This window comes from Rattus norvegicus, chromosome 1 (genome assembly GCF_036323735.1).
Source record: "Rattus norvegicus strain BN/NHsdMcwi chromosome 1, GRCr8, whole genome shotgun sequence".
In the NCBI taxonomy this organism is placed as follows: domain Eukaryota; kingdom Metazoa; phylum Chordata; class Mammalia; order Rodentia; family Muridae; genus Rattus; species Rattus norvegicus.
The window spans coordinates 74,034,822-74,050,293 of NC_086019.1; the positions used below are offsets into that span (position 1 = coordinate 74,034,822).

At 35.9% G+C, this 15,472-nt stretch overlaps 1 protein-coding gene and 1 pseudogene across 3 annotated transcripts in view; both read right to left on the reverse strand.

The window, feature by feature from the left end:
* On the reverse strand, positions 6,618-6,937 carry Vom2r-ps42 (vomeronasal 2 receptor, pseudogene 42; annotated as a pseudogene).
* Vom2r26 (vomeronasal 2 receptor, 26) overlaps positions 9,590-15,472 on the reverse strand; it is a 37,389-nt gene continuing 31,506 nt past the window's right edge. For 2 of the 3 annotated variants that reach the window (XM_039103657.2, NM_001099471.1), the window contains exons 5-6: positions 13,545-13,668; positions 9,590-10,491 (exon numbers count right to left, since the gene is read on the reverse strand). In XM_039103657.2, coding sequence (XP_038959585.1) covers positions 9,590-10,491; positions 13,545-13,668 — 1,026 coding nt within the window. The remainder of the gene's footprint in view (positions 10,492-13,544; positions 13,669-15,472) is intronic. The other variant, XM_017588877.3, reaches the window with a different exon arrangement.

Genomic DNA, 15,472 nt, shown 5'->3' on the forward strand with positions numbered 1-15,472 from the left:
AGTTTGATTATTCCCTGTACTCTACACCTCTTGTGCTTGCTTCTTCGTTTTTCCTAATGTTTTCAGCTCAGCATTTGATATGCTTTGGTGAACTTATATATGAATGAATTAATGCTATTAGCTTTTCTAGTTGCAAAGATTTCATTGTGTCCCAAAATGTTGGGTATGTTGCATTCTAGAAAGTCCTCCACTTCTTCTCATCTATATTTTTAGTTTGAGGCTCAATGACTTGTCTATTGGTGGAAATGGGGTGTTGGAGACTCCCAAAATTAATATGTGGGTTTTGATGTTTTTTTAAGCAGTACTAACATTTCTTTTACCATCCCCTTTGCATTTTACACAAATGTCCTTGCATTTGATGTAGAGATACTCAGAACTGAATGACAGCTTGGTTCATTTCCTTTGACAAGTATAAAATATTCTTCCCTAAGTGTTTGGATTAAATTTTGTTACTCATCTATTTTATTAGACATTAGAATTGTTACTTCAGCTTACTTCTCGGGTTTATACACTTAGAAAACCATTTCCCCTCCCTTTACACTCAGGTAATACTTATTTTTGTTGCTGACATATGTTTCTTATTGGTAGCAGAATGAAGAATTCTGTTTTTACATCTATTATATTAGTTGCTTTGCACATTGTTGAGGAGTTGTGTACATTAATGTCTTAAAATGTTAATATTAATCACTTTCAATTGCAGGTATCGTGAAATTGTTAGTGGTAATGTATCTCTCTCTCTCTCTCTCTCTCTCTCTCTGTGTGTGTGTGTGTGTGTGTGTGTGTGTGTGTGTGTGTGTGGGTGTGGGTGTGTGTGTGCATCTGTATGTGTGAGACTGTGTTTGTGTTTGTATGTGTGCTTCCTTTTCTTTGATTCTATAAATAAAAACAGAACTATAAAAAAACATACTAAAATTCCAAAATAAAAATATTCTCTTTATATTACAAGCAATATTGTAAGTGAAGGAAAATATATGGACATCATAGTATTTGTGTTCCATTATACCTGTTGATAAATGTCTCTAGGACCATAGTTGAAGAAAACCACAGTGCTGCCCTATAGTGTGAAAACACCACGGTGAAGTAGAAAATGTATAATTAGATTGCGCAGCCATATTCAAATTGGCATCAATGTAAGTCTCAGAAACAGCCAATGAACATTATGCAGTTGCTTACCAAATATTTTTGGTTACTCTACACAGGAATCACTATCTACATTGTATATAGAATTAACAAAACTGAACACCAAGGAATAAGTTAGCGTGAATTTTAAAAGTTATGAGAGTTAATAGTCTCAGAAGCTGAAATTCAAATGACTGTGTAACAAGACATGGCAAAGTTAAATATCCTTAGCAACATAAGAACAGCAAATTGAAACCACTTTGGGAATGTACTAGACAGTGGGGAAAGTAGAAGGAAATAGGAGAAAATGTTTGGAGAAACAACTAAAATTGAAGCTAAAAAAAATGCATGCTGAAAAGGACTGGATATAGATCTTTCCTGAGAGACACATCCAGAGCATGTCCAATACAGAGGTCAATGCTAGCAGCAAACCACTCAACTGAGAACAGGATCCCCTTGGGGGTAATTAGAGGAAGGATTGAAAGAGTTGCAGGAGCTTGCAACCTCATCAAAACAACAATGCCCACCAACCAGAGCTTCCAGGGACTAAACCACTACTGAAAGCCTATACATGGACTGACCCAGGGCTCCAACTGCATATGTAGCAGAGAATAGCCTTGTTGGGGCACCAGTGGAAGGGAAAGCCCTTGGTCCTGCCAAGCTTGAGCCCCCAATTCAGGGGAATATGGGGGGCAGTAAGGGGGATGTATAGGGGGAATACCCATATGGAGGAGGTGGAGGGGAGGGAATGGGGGCTCATAGATAGGAAACCGGGAAGGTGAATAACATTTGAAATATAAGTAAAGAAATATATCAAATAATTTTTTTAAAAAAAGGTCACTTATGGAATATTATTACAGTAGAGTCATCCTAAATTACAAACATCTATGAAATAAGTCTAAATAAGGGAGACATAACCTCAAGTTGTCAGCTGTTTCAAATAAATGACAATTTGAGAACTGATATTGGGGGATATTTAAATAAATCGTTGGCCAGAGGTAATTCATGGGAATCTAGCAACTTCTGAGGAAATGAGAAAACCATAGCTTGCCTTTCACAAACTGATTGTAATGACTTGTTGCTAAAGACAACATCAACATTACTCTTTGAGCATGGAGTAGTTGAGATTACAACTTTATACAGGCTTCATCCCCTATTCTAAACAATTGACACAGTAAGATTTTCACATGGTAGTAGGAAGGTAAACAACAGCAAAAAGCTTTGATCCATTATGTTGTCCTACATACAATAAAGTTAGGGCAATGTTGGCACAAAATTCGTGTGAATAATAAGGAAACAATTTCAGATTTATCTGAACAGCCAACTGACAAAATTGACCCAAGGAGACACTGCTTGGATGTTCAAGTATGAGATAATGAATAGACCATGTAAATTACTTGCAATGGCATTTCCTTCAATTCATAGGTCTGTGCCTTGCAAGGCCTACATCAGTATCTTCTTTTTTCTGTAGTTAGAAAAACTCGAAAGTTCCACAGTCAGATATTATGTGGAGAGTAAAAAAACTAAATATAAAACAGATATATCAATTAAACATCTGCCCCCATGCCTCAGGAAACATCATATAGATGGAGTCAAAAGAATATAAGAGCTGAGACCATGGAGGACACCAGGAAAACAATCCCTTCTACATCAACAGAATTGGCACTTTAGAAAACACAAAGATTGAGACAAAAGGAATATGATCCCCATGAATCTGCCCCAGCTTGGCTCCTAGTACTGAAAGTAGATGTGGACACATACCCTGTCTCTATTCCTGAAGCAATGCTTGATTGATAACAATGTTGTAATGCAAAAGTCTCCAAAGAAGACTCAGCAGGGAAGCAAACCATCCTTAATGTTAGATTGTGTGGCCAGTAATAGCAAAAATGACATGAACTAAACTCCATTTTTGAAGGAAATTGTCTGAAAATATCATATCAAGCTTCCGATATATATGTATATATATATATATATATATATATATATATTTGGGTTCAATTTATTTGATAGAATTAGAATTTCTTTGTGTGGTAATGCATGAAATTCTGATTCTTGTCCTTCTTTTAATCTCCAATCTTATGGATTTGTTGTTGTTGCTGTTGTTGTTGTTGCTGTTTATTCCAATTCTGATGTATCATTTTAACTCAGTGGGGTTTTGTTTGTTTGTTGTTGGCTTTGGGGGGGGGGCTTTTGGGGTTGTTTGTTTGTTTGTTTTGTTTTTCATTTTCTCACCGATTTCATTCAGCTTTATCTTTTCATTTGAGGTAGATAACAAACATAAACGTAAAGTATGGTAGAATTTATACTTTCTGCCATACTACTTTGAAACTAGGATATCAATTCTTCTCTAAAAATATATTTTATTTGTATTTTCTGTGTATGTATTTTTGCCTACCTATTTATCTGCACCAAATGAATGTACTGCCTACAGAGGCACATCTCCTCCCACTAAGACCAGTCCAGGCAATCCTCTGCTATATATGTGCCTGTGGCCCTTGCCCGTATATGCTGCCTGGTTGGTATCTCAGTCTCTGAGAGTTCCCAAAGAACTGAGTTAATTGAGCCTGTTTTTCTTTCTATGCCCTTATTTTCTGCTTCTTAAACCTTCCTCTGACTCAACCATAGTGATCCTTGACTTCAGTCTAATATTTGGGTATAAGTATCTGCATGTGTCTCAGTCAACTGCTAGTAGGGCCCCTCAGAGGATATCAATGATAGGCTGCTGTTTGTAACATATCATAGCATCAGTAATAGTGCCAGACTAAACCCCAAATGAGTTGTATCACAAGTTGTACCAGTCAGTAGACCACCTTTCTTTCTGTCTCTCCTCATTTTGGTCCCTGCAATTCTTTTTCGTTTTCTTTTTTTTATATTTTTATTATATTTCAAATATTATCCTTTTTCTTGCTTTCCCATCCATAAACCCTATATCACTTCTACCTACCCACCCCTTCCTGCCTCCCCACCCTGAAATTCCCCTACAATGGGGCATCAAGCCTTGGCTGGACTAAGGGATTTTCCTCCCATTGGTGCTCAACAAGGCCATCCTCTTTTACACATGCAGCTGGAGCTATGGATCTATCCATGTGTACTCTTTGGATGCTGGTTTAGTCCCTGGGAACTGGTATGTTGGTGGTGTGGTACATTTTTTATGGGGTTACAAACACCTTCAGCTCCTTCAATCTTTTTTCTAACTACTCCAATGAGCACTCCATTCTCAGTTTAACAGTTGACTGTGAGCATCTACCTCTGGATTTGTCATGTTCTGACAGTGACTCTCAGGAGACAGCTATATCAGGCTCCTATCAGCATGCACTTCTTGGCATCAGTCAATATTGTCTGGATTTGGTGGCTGTATGTATATGGGCTGTATGTATATTGGGGTATGCTCTGAATGGCCATTCCACCAGTCTCTGCCCCAAACTTTGTCTCTGTATGAATGTTTTTGTTCCCCCTTCTAAGAAGGACTGAAGCATCCACATTTTTTGTCGCCCTTTTTCTTGAGGTTCAAGTGGTCTCTGGATTTCATCTTGGGTAGACAGGAGAATTTCTGAGTCAGAAATTTTGACTCTGGGTTTATAACCCTGTACCTCCACTTGAGGCCATATCTACCTACAGGAGATTGACTCTTTGAATTCCTTCTCCCCACTTTTGGGCAATTTTTCTAAGGTCACATCTATTGAGTCCTGGGAGTCTCCCAGCTCTCAGGTCTCTAGTACTTTCTAGAGGGGCCAGCCACCTCCCTCCCCTGGAGGCTACAAATTTCAATTCATTCTCCTGGCTCCCAGGACTTACCTCCAACACACTTTTCCAAAAACACTCGAGATAATTCCATTTCCAGTTGTCTCCTCCTTCTCTCTATGTTTCCTCTGTTTATTTTCTAAGTTCCCCCTTCTAAGTGGAATTGAAACATTCTCACTTATGCCTTCCTGGAAGTTAAATTTCTTAAGGTCTGTGGAGTTTTGGCAAATATCCTCTTATCAGTGAGTTCATACCATGCATGTCTTTTTAGGGAATGGGTTACCTGACCCAGGTCGTTATTCTCATGCTCCATCCAAGTGCCTGCAAATTCATAATGTCCTCATTTACAAGAGATGGATAGTATTTCATTATTTAAATGCACTGCAGTTTCTCTCTCAATCCATTCTTCAATTGAGGGATGTCTAGGTTGCTGTTTCAAGCTTCTGGCTATTACAAATAAGCATGCTATGAACATAGTTGAACACATATCCTTGTGGTATGGTTGGTCTTCTTTTGGTCATACGCCCAGATATGGTATAGCTGGGCCTTCTAATAGAATCATTTTCAATATTACAAAAAAGTTCTAGACTGATTTGTAGAGCTGTTGTTGAAGTTTTCAATCCCTCTAGCAATGGATGAGTATTCATCTTTCCCCAAGTACTCATCGATATCTTCTGTTACTTGAATTTTTGATCTTAACCGTTTAAAGTTCTTAGTCATTAGGGAAATGGAAACCAAATAGACCCTGATATTCCAGCTTACGTGCACATTACACAAACAGTGTGTTTTAACATATAAATTTAATTTATATCAAATAGAATCTTGATTACTTTATATTGAATTATATAATTGAAGAGGATCCAAATGAAAAGTTATGTTGATAGGAGCTGGGAGGTTATTAGGAAGAATGTATTCAGGGTATAGTAGGTGACAAAATGTTTATTTGATGATTGGAGCAAAAGAAAGCCTGTGTCCTTATGTTGTTTCTTTATAAAAATCAATTAAAAGTCATGCAATTTCAGTTTTGTGTATGTGTGTTTTGAGTGTATTGTTACGTGAATATATGAGTAGGACTCTCAACCAAGATTTGGAATACAAGGCTCATGATTCCTTGGGAATATTCTTACAATTATGTGAATTCAGAAGTCAGAAGCTGCCTACTGCAAGCAGGTCTTCTGCAAAAGCAGTACATAACATAATTACTGAGATTTTTGTCAATGCTCTTCAATATTCTGTGTGATAATTAAAATATGTTTCTCTCTTTTACGTTCTCCTCCTCTAACACATAGGATGAGTAATAATGATTCACACATATTACCTCTTGCAAAGGAGAAGTTATTTGCATAACATCTGCAACATTCATTCACTTTCCCACGCACTTTGTGTTTTCTCTTAGCATTGAACTAATATCAGAGTCACACATTCACACAGATACTACAATAAGGTACCTGAGCTCGTGTTAACTATTATTTTGGGTTAGAGTAGGGAAAGAATACTTCCAATGTACAGTAATATCCAAGATCAGGGCCTTGAAAAATCAGAGAATCGGTGAATGATAATATGAGACAAGGTATTAAAAGATTTTTTTTTAATTTTGTTTTGTTTTGCTTTGTTTTTTCCATTACAGACAATCATTAAAAAGAAAACACTGAGAAACAGTATACAATGCATATATCTTTAACTAAATCCTAATAAGTGCTTCAGAACCAACATTATGTTTCTCAGTTATAACCATAATATATGTGTTCAGAGAGAATTTTTTTCCTTAAATCTTGAAGAGAATTTCTCTCTGGCTTTAACAAAATTGCAAAGCACATCAGGCTAATGATGTACCATCTCAGCTGTGCTTGTAATGCCAATATGCTAAAGACCTCAAGAGCCTCCATGTCCTTTCACTGGGCGCTATGGTGGACATTAAGGAATATACCCTGGCCAGTGCAGAACTCCAGCATGCTGAAAGTAAAAAGGTGTCTTCATTGAATATGTCAGGGCGATTTCTAGCCTAGAATGTCCCAGTGTAGATAATTAAGGCAAGGGAGACCTGGTATCCCAAGACAGAGTAAAGTACCTGTAAACTTGGTTCACCCTATAATATGGGTGCGTTCAAAGTATACATCAATATCAACAGAGAGAATGGAAATCCCTGGCCTGATTGCATAGAGAATAATTATGATACAGAAACAAATGGGAATATAGAGTTGGATACTAGTAAAACCAGTGTGTACTTCATTTATCTTTCAGTGGTATGACTTTGAAACCCACATACTAAGAGTTTTAGCCAGCACAATCTAAACAGCAAGAGGAACTATAACACAAAAAATAAGATTCATTGCAGGCTCCAGCACCCTGAATTTAAATGGCCAAAGAACAAGGAGCACAAAACATATTTTTACTTATATAAGAACTATGTAATTTAATGACCAGTTAATTAGAATTCACAAGTACCTTTCTGTGATGATCTAAAATACCTGGAGAAACAATTGTGAATGTAGATAAATACAGGGTAATTAAGGCAAAGCCATCTCCAAAGTATCTTCATGAGTAAGAAAGACCACATTTAAGTGAATGCATGTTTCTGCTCTACGTTAGCATACTTATCTTAGGCACATTGTATACACATATACATACATATATAACACATATAAGCATATGTACACCATACATATATATAGATGCATATGTATATCATGCACATATACAGATACCTATCTGTCAAACAAGTACGTAATAGAAGGTCATTGATGCACAGCAAGGATTCAGTTTCATCTTACAGAGAATCAAATGAACCCATCATTTCTTTGTCTCTTCCAGTCTATTTTCATGATGACATCATTCATTAAGTTTCAGAAATCACAAATTTTAGTACATTTTCAAAGCTATTATGAATTAATCTACCTTGATGAACTCATAAGAGCTAATATCATGCTTAATGGATTTTAATGTTACTTTTCATGTGCATTCAGTGCCTTCTAATGTATTACTCAATATTTTATGAATGCAGTCCCTATGAGAGTAGAAAACTCTTTATTATAGTAAGACAATTCATGGAATAGGTTTCCCAGTCTGAGTTCACCTGCCCAAATACACTGACATACAAAGCAACACTAAATGGATTCTGTAGGGTTTGTGTGGGGGGGGCATGTAAACATAATAAAAGTACTTATTAATTTGAACATTTTGTGTTTGTGGGTTTGAGATTGTGTGTGTACATGTAAACATAATGAAAGTGCTCATAAATTTGGGAATTATTGGGTTTTATATGTGTTCAAGGGGGATTATAAATATGAGAGATGAATGTTGGAAATTTGTAATATTAATCTTTGAAAACTAGAAGTTAAATGCCCTCAGTTGCATCCTCTTCTGGCTTTAGGGGTTTGAATTCTTGATCTTTTTAAAATGTATCAGTAACCCTATCACTAAGTGGAGAAAAGTCTGTGCCTTACTTTTCTTTCTTTTTGATTGGTTATTTTCTTTATTTACATTTCAAATGTTATTCATGTTTCCCTTCCAGACCCCCCCACTTCACTCCCTCCCCCTACTTCCAGGAGGGTGCTACTCACCCACTCCCTTATTTTTTTTCATTTGAAAACCCTACATCCTGAATCTATGGGCTTTAGGATCAGTCATCTACTTTCTCTTTCACAAATTTCCATCTATGAGACCTACACTTTAGTGTAGTACAGTGAAGATGATATTGATACATCACCATGTCAAAAAAAAGCAAAACCAATCAAGCATGTGTTATTAAACAGAATATATTCAGCAATCTTACCCCATTCATTAGATGTAATCCCCACTGTAACAAGGTTAAGAAATGTTCCAAAAGACCCAACAAACAGCTGAAACAGTCAGATTGAGATATTTACACCCAACTAATGGACAGAAACAGATGACCCCTGAGGTTGAAATAGAGAAAAGCTGGAAGAAGCTGAGGAGGAAGGCAACCCTGTAGGAGGACCAGCAGTCTCAACTAACCTGGAACCTGGAGATCTTTCAGACACTGGGCCATCATTCAGATAGCATACACTAGCTGATATGAGGCTCTCAGTACATATTTAGCAGAGGTCTGCAGGGTCTGACTCAGTCAGAGAAGATGTACCTAATCCAAAAGAGACTTGAGGCCCTAGGAAGTGAGGAGGTCTGGTTGGGTGTCCCTGGCATCCACCCATTGTTGGATATAATAACTTTTGTATTTCAGAACAGAAAAAGAACATTTCAACCTTAGGCATTTGTCCATTATCTTGAAGAGCAGCTGAAAAAAACAGGGAATATTCTATCATGTATGTGTTCCTACTGGACATCAGAAACTGTGTTCTGATTTCATCTTTGTTGATTCTTTAGTAAATTTGTTTGACTGATCGATTGATTTGATAGATGGTTTCTACGTGCAGCCATGTGTGTTCTGGAACTCATTTTCTAAGCAAGGTCATAGATTCAACTGCCTAATCAATTCTTATTGGAAGTTTCAAGGGGGCATTACCATTTAATCAAAATGATAAATACAAGTAGAATAAAAATGTGAGAATTTTAGTTCTCCTGGAGGAAACTAAGCAAGTGAATTAGAGCAAGATTTTATGGGCAATGTATTCAAGATTGATAAATATGGTACTTCTAGACATCACTAAAGGAACCAGTGAGAATGGTTCTAAAACTAGATAAATGAACTGTAACACAATATTTGGTGCCTATGTACCAATTTTACTTTTCAAAGAATTCCTGAAACATTTGTTTAGAAATATGATTTCTCTCTGAACTTTAAGATATTTCTGTCTGGTCTCATTAAAATGATGTAGATCTTGGGTGCAAAGATGCATCCAAGCATTCCTGCACTGGAGGCCAATATTGAGAAGATCTCCACAGCAACCATGACCTTTCCCTTGGTGCTATGGTAGACAGGAAGGAAGGTGACCCAGACACTGCAGAATACGAGCATGCTGAAGGTCAAGAACTTAGCTTCATTGAATGTGTCTGGCAGATTCTTTGCCAAGAAAGCCACAGTGAAGCTTCCAAGTGCCAGGCAAGCTAAGTATCCCAGGACACAGTAGAATGCAGTAACTGAGCCCTTGTTGCACACAATGATGATGTGTCCATGCTCACTGTAATCATCAATATCAACAAAGGGAGGAGAAACTGCTAGCCAGATTGCACACAGAATACATTGGAATAGAGAACATATGGGAATAATATAATTGGGTGTCCCTGACACCAGGACATTTCTCAACCTTCTTCCAGGGTCTGTGACTTTGAAAGCCAGAACCACAGTGGCTGTTTTGGCTAGAACTGTGGAAACAGCCACAGTGAATACAATCCCAAATGTAATTTGCTGTAAGATACAGGTTGCTCTGTTAGGATGGCCAATGAAGAAAAAGGTGCACAGAAAACAGAACATGAGTGAAATAATTAATAGGTAGCTGAGGTTTCTGTTATTGGCCTTCACAATAGGAGTGTCATGGTGTTTCACAAAGACCCAAAGTACAACAGCTGTGAATGCAGAGAAACAGAAGGCTATTAAAGCAAGAGCCATCCCCAGTGGGTCTTCATAGCTTAAAAATAGCACACCTTTCTGAATGCATTTGTTGTGTTTTGTGTTGGCAAACTGGTATTCTGGACAGTTCATACACTGATCCATATCTGATATCCAAAGGAAAGTTTAGTTAGTGCTGCTTTAGAAATTTTATTGAAAAGGTATTTCAAGTAAGAGTGTGGAAAATAGCCTTCCAATGAAGCCTTTGGTGCTGAGAATATAATTTGAGAAATACTGCTGCAAAGCATTACTCTCAATTCATAATATTCATAAAGAGTTAAGAGAAAATAAAACCTAGCAATTATTTATTTGCCTATGTAGTTTTGTTGATTATATCATTTTTAATCTTATCTGAAAGCAAATATTTCTTAAACTATTTTTTGTTTCTATGAAGATATCAAGAAGATTATTGAATTCAGACAATCATATAGCACAATGTGGTTGGGTATATTTTATAAATGCAAAATTCTACATTCACTATATCCTGAGATTATTGAATTTGTTCCTTATGACACATTCAGACACTGATTTCTCCTGGTACAAAATCTGTAATAGGTACTTGAGAATACACTAGCTCAAACTCATTGACATAGAAACAACAAGAAATTGAACAGGTAAGCTGTATATTTGCACATATTTATATGTATGTGTTCATGTAAAAGTAACAATTACATTATTGAATTTTATTGATTCCTGTCATAGTCATAAGAAGAAGTTGAAGAATGAGAGGTAATATAATATTAATGTTTGAAAAGTAGAAAATATTCAAGAAATAAGCCCTCACATGTATCCTCATTTGGCAATAAGTAAACAGAAGTTCTGATTATTGTTCATGAGATGCACTAATATTAGAACTGAAGAAGAAAAAATTCTCTGTAGATACTTTGTACTAAGATATCCTTTACCTCTATTCCTTCTTCATTTGGAATGCTAAGCATTCTCATCCTTGCCTCATCTCCATTTCTATTTGACTCAATGTCTGTGAATGTATTCAAGGATAAAGTCAGTATTGACAAATAGAAAGAGCAACATAACAGAGGAATACTCGAGCAAGAGTGGTAACCCAGGTGGTTTGTCTTAAGCAATAGTACCCCATTTCAAAGTTGCAATTCCCATAGTGGCTATAATATGAATTGTGATTATAATTGCACTTAAATTTTATGTCATTTCACAGAATATTGATGTGCTTCCTTGGTTTTCAGAATTCTTATCTAGAACAATGCATTTGTGGAGACCTTTTATTTCATAAGTTGCATAAAACACTAAGAAGTTGGAATAGCTTAAAAAGAATATGTTGCTCTACAAGAGAACCTGAGTTCAGATCCCAGCACCCATGTCAGCTGACTCAACAGTGCATGTAAATGTAACTACAGGGGTATTGTTTGCTTATATGTGTACCTGTACAGATATTACACATCGAACAAACAGGAGCAATTTATGTAATAAAAAACATTTTATGGAATTTTTGTGGAATTCATTGAGGAAAATATTAATTCCTATTTGTTTTAACATCGAAAACATTTTGAGTATACTTTTAAAAATTATTTTCTGTGAATGCTTCACTCCTTCTTTAAATGAGGAAAAAGAATACCCTTGGCAGGGAAGGGAAAGGCAAAGATTAAAACAGAGACTGAAGGAACACCCATTCAGAGCCTGCCCCACATGTGGCCCATACATATACAGCCACCCAATTAGACAAGATGGATGAAGCAAAGAAGTGCAGACTGACAGGAGCCGGATGTAGATCGCTCCTGAAGTACACAGCCAGAATACAGTAATACAGAGGCGAATGCCAGCAGCAAACCACTGAACTGAGAATAGGACCCCCATTGAAGGAATCAGAGAAAGAACTGGAAGAGCTTGAAGAGGCTCGAGACCCCATATGTACAACAATGCCAAGCAACCAGAGCTTCCAGGGACTAAGCCACTACCTAAAGACTATACATGGACTGACCCTGGACTCTGACCCCATAGGTAGCAATGAATATCCTAGTAAGAGCACCAGTGGAAGGGGAAGCCCTGGGTCCTGCTAAGACTGAACCCCCAGTGAACTAGACTGTGGGGGCGGCAATGGGGGGAGGGTTGGGAGGGGAACACCCATAAGGAAGGGGAGGAGGGAGGGGGATGTTTGCCCGGATACCGGGAAAGGGAATAACACTCGAAATGTATATAAGAAATACTCAAGTTAATAAAAAAAATTATTTTCAAGTATAGTCTATGTTGGAATGCATGACTTCAAAAGACATTTTTTGAGTAGGTTACATGGTTCTATAAAATCCACCATGGGAATAAACTTTGATTGTAAGCCTTAGCAACACATGGTTTAACTGCTGAACCATCTCAGAGGCATGCTATGTCTTTTAAGAACATTAGTCCATTATATATAATGAAAGACAATATAATTGAAAAGCTATGCATAGATTTATTGCATTTTGTCAACCCTAAATACCTATTTTAATATTGGGTATGGTGTGTAATAAATATACTGAGTATGAGTCAAGTCATATATTCTACATCATTGATCAACTCTTATTCCCTACTTCCTGGATTCATATCACATCTGACTTTGAACATGGCCCTCAGTACATTACATACTTAGCAGTTTCTCATAAATTTGAAAATACTTTTGTCTTCTATATTAATCATACAGAGAACATGAATTTTATACCTAGCATTCTCATGTCCTAGTCCAGTAGATTTGATATTATACTTGGTTCTTCATCAGCTCCTATATATACGTGGTGTGAATAATCATATGTAAGACAGATAAATTCATGAAATATGACTAAATCAATTCTTTTAAAAATTCTGACTAAAATCTAATGTGCATGTAGTTTTACAATAGAATAGTTACTGGGAATACCTTGTGGTGAATTCCCTCAAATTGCGGTTTTATTTTCTAAAGTATTTATTTGAAAATATAATCTGCCATGAATTTGCAATGAATCAATATGTGGTTCAAGGTATAAGATATATGTGCTTGTTTATTTGTTTGTTTATTTGGGTCAGGATTTTGTTAATGAGCTTTATATCTACAACTAGTAAATTAGAAAATAATATATTTTATATTTGCATTTTTCTTTTGGTTTACTTCATCTTCTGAGTGTAGTACAGGAGAAAAGTATATTTTCAGGATTTATCAGAGCAGGAAAACACTCACTTGTATCATTAGAAATTTCATTTTCAGGGCAGGGCTTGCAAACAAAACAGCAAGCTGCCATTCCCTCCTTCCAGATTCTTCTGAATCCTGGACCACAATCTTCAGTGCACACAGAGGATGGCATCTGAGAAAAAGTAGGCATATACTGATACTGAGTTTTAGCTATTTCATGTGTTTTATATTAAAGATCCAATGAGCATATTTTATGTACACCAACTGAGTACATTTCACCCTGTCCATTGATTAATGACCAACTATGAATATTGGAAAGACATTGAAGAAAAGTTGAATAGTTCTGAATGTCTAGTAATTCAGGAAAACAAGATGATAGTGAGTTGTGTGCAATAACTACAGAGATTGCAACTGGATGTTTTTAGTTAATTACTTTCAATTTGAAGCTAAGTACAGTGAAAAGACAGAGGGAACTTTAATTGAGATATGTTCTCAGCCAACACTAGCTTGTCCTTATCATAGCTTTGAAGCACTTTCTAAATTGGTAATTGATTTAAGAGTGCACATCTTAATGTGGGCAGTAGAGTCAGTAAGTAGTATTCTTTTAAGCCCCATACTTTAGTTCCAGTCTCCAGATATCCACACTTGTAGTTCTATGACTATAAGCGATATGTCCAATCACTCTTTTTCCTCACTTTCCTTATGATTAAAGTTTAATTAAAACAACAGTGAAGCAAGTTAGTATTTGAAGACAGTTGAATCAGGAAAAATATATCCTTAAATCACAGATAACAATTATAACTTTGAATAAATTAGCACTGCAAGGTTTGAGAATCTATATATAATAAAAGAGCAGAATATGCAGACATTGATTTAATATGGTTGGAACTGATAAAATAATGTATAGAGACCTTGAATATGGAGTGTTTTGTGAGGTCAAAATTCTTTACAGTGGCTGCAAATACTGGAAAAAATGGACAAAAATTTGATTGCTTCAAGTTAATTGAAGATTTGAAGAATTCTTCCTAAGTTTTTGATATTGTTGAAACAGGATCTTATCATGCAGTATCAGTAGAGTAATACTCTCAATGAAGATCAGAATACCTAATTCTCTTTTTCAGCCATCATTTTCTTTAAATTTTGTTTATAAGGTAATATGTTGTAATATTTTAAAAACTATTTTGAGTTATAGTAAGGAAAATGGGCATACTTTTGTACTTTATGTTAATTTATTTTAAGGTAGTGTTTCCATATCACATATGGCTGAGTTGGACTCAAAATATATGGAAGACTGTTAAGAAACAGAAAGAGATTTTGAGGCCTCTGCCTCTAAAGTGCTTGGATAAAAACATGAACCAACAAAACTACTTGACATTATTTCTAACTTTCATATATAATAATTTTCTCTTCATTTGTTATAGTACTCTTGATGGATTTGTGAAGAAAAGTTATCATATCAATATGTGTTCCTTCTGTCCTATCACTTGTATTGTTTTGTTTCTTTAACTCTTAATTAATGCTGGGCTTGGCTTAGAGCCATTTCTGAACATTTTTGGAAAATAATATTCTATATTGTATGGTGTATTAATTTAATGGATCTGCATATGTTGAACCAGGCTTGCAATCCTGGATTTTATTTTTCCTATTCTCACAGAATGACCTTTCTGTGGCATGTTGTGTTTTTTTGGTAGATAATTTTTAGTCAATAATTATTTCATGCATATACATCAAAAGTAGAGTTCGCTAACTCCCCTTTTTCACTCTTATTACATATTACATATTATAATGTTGCCTCCATTTTTTATAAAGGAAAGTTCTCCTCTTTCCTGTAATTGAGTTTCTTTACCCTTTGCAGACAACTAAGGAATCCCTTAAAAATAAATCAGACTTGTTGTTTGATTTTATTTAGAGAACATTACCAAAAATATTTAATTATAAATGAAAAATATGTTATTTTTGTCTGGTTGTTTTAATTG